The sequence below is a fragment of the Myotis lucifugus genome, unplaced genomic scaffold (assembly GCF_000147115.1).
Source record: "Myotis lucifugus unplaced genomic scaffold, Myoluc2.0 scaffold_360, whole genome shotgun sequence".
Lineage (NCBI taxonomy): Eukaryota > Metazoa > Chordata > Mammalia > Chiroptera > Vespertilionidae > Myotis > Myotis lucifugus.
Window position 1 is genome coordinate 1017335 of NW_005871408.1, and position 9886 is coordinate 1027220.

General features: G+C 42.9%; 1 protein-coding gene across 4 annotated transcripts in view; it reads right to left on the reverse strand.

The window, feature by feature from the left end:
• Nucleotides 1–675: 675 nt before the first annotated feature.
• The window catches only part of ZNF169 (zinc finger protein 169), a 37734-nt gene continuing 28523 nt past the window's right edge, over nt 676–9886 (reverse strand). For 3 of the 4 annotated variants that reach the window (XM_014466785.2, XM_006101431.3, XM_006101432.3), the window contains one exon: nt 676–3860. In XM_014466785.2, coding sequence (XP_014322271.1) covers nt 2308–3860 — 1553 coding nt within the window. In that variant the 3' untranslated portion in view covers nt 676–2307. The remainder of the gene's footprint in view (nt 3861–9886) is intronic. The other variant, XM_006101433.3, reaches the window with a different exon arrangement.

The window sequence follows — 9886 nt, forward strand, 5'->3', positions numbered from 1 at the left end:
CTCTTATCATGATTGAAGTTGAACATATTTTCATTTGTTTATACCTCTTTTGGTAAACTGAGCATGTTTCTTGCCCAATTTTCTCAAACTTCTGGTCTTTTCTGCTTGATTTTTTAAAGTTCCTATAATGGGGGGATATTAACCCTTTATCTGCAAAACACTGTTGATTTATGTTATATATTTCTCTTTCAGTCATTTGTTTTTTGACACTACTTAAAGTAATTTTTGCAATGCAAAACACTGCTCTTGTTTTCAACTTTATCAACAATCTTGTATTATCTCTGGATTTTAAGCCAGGAAAGCATCTGGGCTGGGCATTTGTTAGGCTGTAGACCCCCAAACTGGGGAGAGTTATGGCTGAAAGCCCTCAGTCTTTGGGTTCGATCACCGGCATGTAGTCACAGCTAACGGGATGGGGCCTCGAGCTGCAAGGATGAGTATTAATAGATACCCTTCAATCTGTTATTGGGGGAGGCAGAGTGTGTGGCTCGGGAAACTCATGTCTGTTGGAGGACTTAGAGGGGGTGTGGATGAAGGCCATTATAATATTGCTCTCCCCTTTATAGGACCAGAGCCCAGAAGAAATACAGAGTGACTCTCCATGTCTCCCAAGAAGTTGAATATTTTGAGGTTCTTGATAAAATGAGGTACACATTCCAGGTGTGCAGCTTTGTATAGAAACAGTTTATTAAAATAAAAGGAAATACAATATATAGAAGGACTGCTGCTTAGAAAAGTAAACCATAAGCAAACTTTCTCATGAACACTGGAAAAAGGCAACATTGTTTTTCCTCCATTCCATTTCCGCAGAGCAGAATGTTTCCTAGTGGTTTCTGCCATCTTCACACTCATGGTAATGGAAGAAAGGTCAGAACATGTTTTTATGGTAGGAGTTTGTATCTGGCCTCATAAATTTGGGGCATCCAGAGGGTATAAGTTTAGCAGAGATTACCGAACAAGGTGTTGAAGGTACAGCCTGATTTCTTCTTGCTGCTTATTATAAGAGTAGATGGATAAACTGAAGGAACTGTTAAACAACAAGGAACCAGAACTTGAAGATTTGGGAAACTCTCAGCCTATCCATATTACAGAAAATAAGACGTCCTGGAAAGAGCACCAGTGTGGCTGGACAACTGTTTCATAAAGATATAAGTTTGGAACCAGTCAACTATCTCAGCAGAAACTCTGGCAGATTGGATTAACTGTGATACACATGGGACAAACCGAAGGCATTCTATAGGTAGGAGAATAGATCTACCCAACTGCAAATGTGTTACTCATCAAGAAGGGGAATGACCCCAAAGGTGAAACAGAGATGAGCAGGTCTGCTACTCCCACAGTGGGCCCAGAGAGTAAAAGTCTGGGGGCCAGTATGTCTCTTCCATGGTTTCAGTGGGCCTGGCACCGCCAATGCCACCCAAGTGGGACCAGAGAGCCGAGGACCCAACCAAAGATAGTCCTTGAGCCTTAAACATAATAGAATCTAACTTACTAGGTTTTAGACTTGCTTGGGACCATCAATCCTTTCTTCTCTCCACTTTTGGAATGGGAATGTAAGTTCTAAGCCTGTCCCGCCAGTGTATTTTGGGACCAGATAATTTCTCTGGTTTACATGTTCACAGCTAAAGAGGAATTCTGCCTAAGGATGAAACGCATCTCTAGTCTCACCCCCGTGCGAATTAGGTGAGATTCTGAACATACCATTGATGTTGGAAAGCATTAAGACTTTTCAAGTTCTTAAAATGGGTGAATGTATTTTGTATGTGGGAAAAATGTGAATGGGGGGGGCAAGACTAGAGGGCTGAATTATTCTGCCAAATTCATATGTTGAAGTGATAGTCCACTATGTGACTTTTTTGATGACGTGGTCTTTAAAAGGTAAATGTTAAGAGGTCCTTAACCCAATATGGCTGGATCCCTATAAGAGAGAGAGACCCCAGGAAAGCACACACATGGCAAAAAGGCCACATGAGAACACAGCAAGAATGCAGTCACATCTGCAAGCAGAGGAGAGAGGCTTCAGTAGAACCAAACTGCTTACATGTTGATCTTGGACTTCTAATCTCAAATACTGAAGAACAGAAAATAAGTGTCTGTTCTTCAAGGCACCAAGTCTGTGGTATTATTATTATTATTATGGCAACCCTGGCAAATTAGCACACATTCCTAGTGCAGGAAGGAAAACATAAAACAACTCTCTTATCACTGAAAGAATGCAGTACTTTTTCTCCACTGCGATGGAGAAAAGGGAAACATTTCCTAGTGACTTCTACCGCCTGCACACTGAGGGCAAAAGGGAAAGAAAGGTCAGGAAAACAGCTCTTGTGGACGGGAGTGATGGCCAGACTTGGTTCTCTTATGTCTGTGGAGGTGAGACTTCTGGCTAAAGCCCCGCCCACACTCCCTGCACACATATGGCTTCTCTCCTGAGTGGGTCCGCTGGTGTCTGATGAGGGCTGACTTGAAGCCAAAGCCCCGCCCACACTGCCCACACACGCATGGCTTCTCTCCTGAGTGTGTCCTTTGGTCAGAGATGAGGTCAGATTTCTGGCTAAGTCTTTGCTCACACACTCCATACCCATCAGAATCCTCCCCTAAGTGTGTCCTCTGGTGTCTAGTGAGAAGTGACCTGAAGCCAAACGTGCGGCCACACTCGGAGCACATGTAAGGCTTTTCCCCTGTGTGTGTCCTCTGGTGTCTGATGAGGGTGACCTTCTGTCCAAAGCCCCGCCCACACTCAGGGCACACATAAGGCTTCTCTCCGGTGTGAGTCCGCTGGTGTCCTATGAGGGCAACCTTCTGCCGAAAGCCGCGCCCGCACTCAGAGCACAGGTAAGGCTTTTCCCCTGTGTGTGTCCTCTGGTGTCTGATGAGGGTGGCATTCTGGCGAAAGCCGTGCCCACAGTCAGCACAGACATAAGGCTTCTCCCCTGAGTGTGTGACCTGGTGAATGAGGAGCAGGGACTGCTGCCTGAAACCACGCCCACACTCTAGGCACAAGAAGGGCCTCTCACCAGAATGTGAGCTCTGGTGTTGGAGGAGCGATGCCTTCTGGCAAAAGCCTCTCCCACACTCAGGACATACGAAGGGCTTCTCCTCCAAGTGTGTCCTCTGGTGTAGGACGAGGGCAATCTTCTGACGAAAGCCTCGCCCACACTCCTGACAGACAAAGGGTCTCTCTCCGGAGTGTATCCTCTTGTGGTTAGTGAGCGAGGACGTATACCTGAAGTGTCGCCCACATTCCCTGCACGTGTACGGTTTCTCCCCTGAGTGTTTCCTCTGGTGTATGGTGAGGGAGGACTTCCGGCCAAAGCTTCGTCCACACTCCCCACAACTGTAAGGCTTCTCCCCTGTGTGCATCCTCTGGTGCTTGAGGAGGTCTGACCTCTGGCAGAAACCTCTGCCACATTCAGGGCATACATGATGCTTCTGGAGGCGAGCCAGGCTTGAGTTTGTGCTGCGTCCTCGTGTATATTTTTCACATGTGACTGCTCCAGATTCTGAGCAGTGTGCCCCTGTCAACATGTCAGCCCCCTCAGGATTCATCTTCTGGTCTGTTCCTTCCCCTCTGTTGCCTTCCACCTTGTGTACTGGCTGACCTTGAAATGGGCCAAAGAATAATATGTTTGAAGTCCCACTTAGCTGCAGCCTCCTGACCATGGCGCCAGAGCCTTCGCTCTCTCCATCTTCTGCTTTTTCTCTCAAGCAGCTTGGAGCTTCCAGCGGGCAGTGACTTCCTACAGAAGAGCTTGGGGAAATCTCAGGGGGGTGGCCACACAGCACATATTGTCTAAGGAGCTGCGGACTAGAAAAGGCCGCTGGGCAGGAGAGACTGGGCTGGAATTCTGTCCTTGGTTCTGCTGGAGAGAAAGTCTGTCATAATCACCACGGTACCTTGTGGACAGTGAAACTTACCCAGCAGTCATTCCTCAGTTCACAGAAAGACTTGTTTTAGAGAGCTACCCCCCTCCCGCTGTGACACCTTCATGTGTGTACCAATGCAACACAAAAAACTCACAAGACGAGCCAGCTCTAAATGATCAGCCTGGCAAATAGTTTCAAGAAAGCCTGAGAGACAGCTTCAGCCCTATGAAGTGCTGCTATTAGAGTCATACATTTCCCGCAGTACAATTACCTCACAACCCACAGGCATTATCACTGATATAAACATTATCACAAATACAGGTTGGAGCAAAAGCAGGTTTACAGTTGTGAGTAGGTGAAGCACAGAGTTTATTCTCGTATTATTTTTGTATTGTTTTCCATATGAAATACTGTAAACCTACTTTTGGCACAGCCTGTATATGCTTTTACTGAAAGTATATGACTTACTACAAATTTCTTTAGTGATTTTTTCCTACAGGAAAGGAATGGGGTCATTACAAGGAATCTTTCCACCTGGAGGCCCCACTGGGGAGGCAGTACACGGGATCCCTGCAGGAAATGAACCAGGTGTTGCCACCATCCTAAACAAGTGTTTTCTAGAGGGTATCTGCTGGGTTTTATGCCAGAAAGTGGGGACTCAACAATGAAACAGTCTACAACCCCTTAAAGGATTCTGGCACCTGGTGACCCCAATCAGTGCCAACCTGCTTTTCTTAGTGTTGTGCAAATTGTTGTGAAAGGAACAATACCCCCTGCAATAGCTCTTTACTGGGAGACATCAATTTGTAGGCCTTGTTTTATTACACTGGTTCTATCCACCTGAAGCTGATGAAAAAACAACCCATGACACTATACTTCAGGGGTCCTCAAACTTTTTAAACAGGGGGCCAGTTCACTGTCCCTCAGACTGTTGGAGGGCCGGACTATAGTTAAAAAAAAACTATGAACAAATTCCTATGCACACTTCACATATCTTATTTTGAAGTAAAAAAACAAAACGGGAACAAATACAGTATTTGTATTTGCATGTGGCCCGCGGGGCGTAGTTTGAGGACCCCTGCTATACTCAGTATCCCAGGCTTTTTCAGACCTAGCAGATTCTTTCTTCAGTCAAAATAAGATGTGTTTTATAAACTTTCTACAACATGGGTTGCAAACTACAGTCCACCAAATGTTTTGTAAATAAAGGTCCAAAGCCACACTCTCCATGTAGTGTCTATGGCAGCTTTCACAACAACGGCAAAGTTTAGTAGTTGCATCAAAGAAGGCAAAGGTTGGAAAGGCTGAATTACTTACTATCTGGCCCTTTAGGCTAGAGGAAAATCTTTCCTGAACCCTGATTTACATTGACTCATTCGATCTTGTCTAAAATGCCAACTTTCAATACTAACAAGTATAGCTACTGTGAAACCCCTTCCTCATACTTCAAGCTCCCTAGATGTGCTTTTCAGCAAGTTCTTAATAAACTTAGTTATGTGCGTGTGTGCGCGCACGTGTGTATATGTATGTATATGTAGCTGGATCTAGAATCTCCTGTGAAATGGCCTTGAGAATCACAAGTGCTGACTCCGCTGGGCATCCAGATGTGACAGTGAACATCCTTTCAGTCTTGCATCTATTTCTGGCATCAAGAGGTCCCACCATGATTGGTCAAATGTGCTCCAGTGCAGCTCACTGAACTGTCAGTTTATTTTGTTAATCTAGGCTGTCCACATTTCACAACCTGTGGAAGGTGTATATATCTCTGAGCAGCAGTTTCCAATAAATACTCTGTTGTAATTCTAGAATTCTGACAGCTGAGCTTTCAGTACTGCACAACTGTCTACTTGTCTCTGAATTGATGGGAAGAGAAAAGCAGCCACTGCCTTCTTCTTGTCTTGCTTGTACACTCGATGACATAAACCCTAAAGCCAGTGGTACACAGCACGTCATTACAGCAGTGCCTTTCACTGGGAAAGGAAGCACATTTGTGTGTCTTGTACATGAAAAGGTGCCACATACTAAACCTGACAAGCTCAGGGGAGGCCTGCATGGTGGCCTTTCAAACTCACAAAGGATGGTCCAAAATTAAAACTTTTTAACTGAAAGCAATTCATGATGAGTAGTCATGTCCTAGGCTAGAAATCTTTCCTGACAAAGGTCAATTTTCACCTTCACTAAGCCTGTTGTTTTTTTGCATCTACGATAACATATCTTTGGAATGTGAAATTAATTTCCTTTTTCTGGACCCCTCAAAGCACAGGCGCTACTCTGTGGAAATAAAAAATCCCTTCATTGTTATTGAGTTAAAATTGTTGACTGTTAACTATCCTGCACCCACCTATATGAAGAAGTATTGTCTATTATTTTACTTTTTATCCAACCCCAGAGGTTCCCCCCTTTTTTGCTTTCTCCCACCTCCCTAATCTATCATGAATGGATTTCATATAACCCACTTATGCCTCTTCTTTTGATTGTAATGTGTAAAATAAGGTGCAAAACTGCCATTTTCTGGAGCATTTTCTCAATCCGGTGAGACTTTGCTTCCTGGCAATTGCCATCAGTTTGGCACAAATAAACTCACAAAAATCTTTATAGGTTTGGATGTTTCTTACATTGACATTTACTTAGAGTAGTTGGCAGGATTCCAATGAAGCTCACCCAGGACCCCCAATGTATCCGGACCCAGTGATAGGATCCAGCAAGGGGCCCATTGAGCCCCGCTGGCTCCCAGCCACATTGGGTGAACTTGGATGAGTTGTCTCTCTGATCCAGGACCTTCCCTTGCTTGTGGTAGAGGGACAGACTTTATTTGAACTGTTCTTAGAAAATCCTCAAGGTGGTGCTAAAAGATAGGAGTTGAGAAGGGTGGCTGGCTTTGATTTTGACTTTTCAGCTGGCATTATTCCATTGCAGTCTGAGCAAAGACTTTTGCTGATGAGACCCTGCACTCGGGCTGTGACGATGAGGACATACCCTCCCTCCAGCCAGAACCTTGGGTGTTCTTAGGAGACTAAAAATCTTCGTGGAGGTGTCAGAGGACATTCCTCACAACCTGCAGAAGCCCAATAGGAAAATTCCAACTCAACTGTAATTAAACAATTGACTTCTACAGGGATGCACATATAAAGGTGGTTTACCTAGTGCTCTGAGTCCTCACGGCTGTATTAAACAACTGGGGAGACAAACTGAGGCACGTAAGAGGGTTGAATGCAACTCAAGGAGTGAGAGCCTAGAGCAAGCATGTCAAACTCGCGGCCCACAGAGAATATTTTTGCAGCCCAGTCAATATAACAATATGTAAGAAACGTTTTAATAAAAAAATTCATAACTTAATTTTTACAATATCCTGTTATACATAATTATTAATAACAAACTACAATGTTTGCTAATGACTGATTACTATAATTGTGTTGCATTCATTTCCCTTACGAGCCTTACTTGCAGGCACACCATTTCTCTCCACTAATACTAACAGCGAATATTTTAGCAGCCGATTGCCACGTCATTTGTCTTGTACTGACTTGTTAGGTGTGCGCAACAGGAAATATTTCACTTTCAGAGAACAGAAAAATAGGTTTATTTGCATCACACTTATTAATTTGTGAGGTTATTCAGTATCTACTAAGTTAATGTTAAAGAAAAATATTAATTTTTATTAAAATGTTCTATTATTTTATGTTAATGATTACTCATTTATTTCAGCCCCTTGTATTCAGCATGTCTCTACTGAAATAAACCTATGTTTCTATGAAAATTGAAGCTTTTGTTTTTTTGTGGCCCACATAAACTTAAACCTTGGTTATTTGGCCCGTGTTAGCCTTTGAGTTTGACATGCTTGGCCTAGAAGCGCTCAAGTTGTAAGCAGCACACTTAGACCACCACATAACCTTCCTAGAAAATTTGTTCAGACTGCAGATAGCCAAAGAAAGATTAAAATTAAAATGGGAAGTCGTGCCTGTAAGGTCCATGAATCCCAAGAATCCCAGCCCCCCATTAATACTCGCTCAGAGTACATGTATAATTCATATGGAATCTCAACTTGCAAGAATCTACAGATATGGGGAAATTTAACTAAAAATGGTATCAGCTTGAAACGGCCAAAGTGGGGGATTTTTGAGACTCCAAACTGATTTTTCTGCATGCTCAATTAGAAAAAGCCGGCTGTAAAACTGAACGGATGGGAAGCTTATCTTGATTGGAAATTAGGAACTTTTAGGAAAGGCTCCGCTAAAATATCTTCCCTACAGGAAGTTAATAAGAAAAGTTAAGGGACTGTCTCTGAACTAAAGAAGGCTTCCAAAGCCAATAAATGCCAAGACCCCATTCCTCCCCGTCTACAGCTCCTCCACTATACCCTTTGTTCTCGGAGCTTCCTTGTACAGACTTGCCCTCCACCCCGCTTCTCCCTTCTCCTTCCCTCTCCCCTCTACTACCACTCCCTACTGACCTAAGGAAAAATGATAATAAAAATTCAGAGAAAGATAATTCAGGAACTTTAGCAGCTTGTCTCAGGTAGAAGGAAACCAGTGATTATATATATTCCTTGGACTAGCACAAAATTAAGAAATCTAACCAAAGATTTCTCTGACCCTCTTCAGGACCCCAACAAGTTTGTAAAGGCATTTGATTTAACTGTTAGAACATATGATTATGGCTATTCTGACCTATTCCAATTAATACACTTACTGGTTTCTGAGAACAAGGCAATAGGATGGTTGAATCAGGTTTGCTGGCATATTCCTGTAGAATATTTTTTTAAAAAACAGAGACAGACCAGGAAAAATGCAGGTAATTAGCTCACCAGCTTTACCAAGCCATACCTGAGATTCTTGCCTGGAAAATGGAGTGGACCAAGATCCAGCAATATAAAAGAAAGCCTGATGAATCGGTGCTTGATTTCTTTTACCATTTTGAAAAACTTTCAAATTCTCAGTTCTGTCTCCACACAGTTTTAAGAATCATCAAAATAATCTCTTATTAAATTTGGCATTTTTGGAAGGACTAGATAAAGAGCTTATAACTTTGAACAAAAAACATGACCTGGCAGACAGCCATCACAACTGGCTATTCTGGCTGGTCAACTATCAAACTATTCAAAAGAAAGAAAAATATAAACCTGCCAACTTTATGAACTTAAAGCTCCAACAATTAAGCAATCAAGTCAGATCTACTCAGAGGTTTCTAAGACAAGGGCAGAGAAGAGTTTTTTTACTATAAAAAGCCAGGTCACCATAAGGAATATTGTAGAAAAGTGAAATGGGATTTACAAAGAATAAAAGAACAGAAGCAAGCATAGGGCTGCTCTAAGGACTATGAGAGGGTATTTCCACTATTTACTAATACTTTAGGAGAAACTGAAATTATCATGAAAGGGCAAGTTACTAAGGCCCTTGGAGATACTGGGGCTACATTATCTATTCTTAACCGTACCCAGCTAAGTTTCCCTCTCCCTCAAAGCTTCTGTGCACACGGTAGGGGTATATAACCAACCAATGACTTTTAAAATCAGGACCTGTCTCCTTTCAATCAGGGAATGTTATGGGGCAACATATATTTTTACTGGTCAAATCGGTCCCAATTCAGTGGATAGAAAAAGATTTTCTTAAAACCCATGATGCCCACATATCCTTTTCCCAGAAAGGTGAAATGTACTAGTATTCAGGACTAGATCAATCAGATACTGAAACAATTGGAGAAATTATTAAAGGAACTTCCACAAGAGGAAAGTAATCTTAAAACTGAACGTTTGTTGCAGTATGTTCCAATGAAACTTTGGATCCTTTCCAGAACAGATATTGTCAAGATCAATTCAGCCACTCCTATTAAAATAACTATTGATAAGACTTTGCGTCTACTTAATATTCGCCAATATCCTTTCAGACCTGATGCACTAGCTGGAACTATGCCCATATACAAGACTAGAGGCTCACTGCCATGACATTCGAGGGGTACTTAATGCTCGCACCACCAATGCTGAGCTCGCCAGTCATGAGCCCAGCTTCTGGCTGAACGGCGCTCC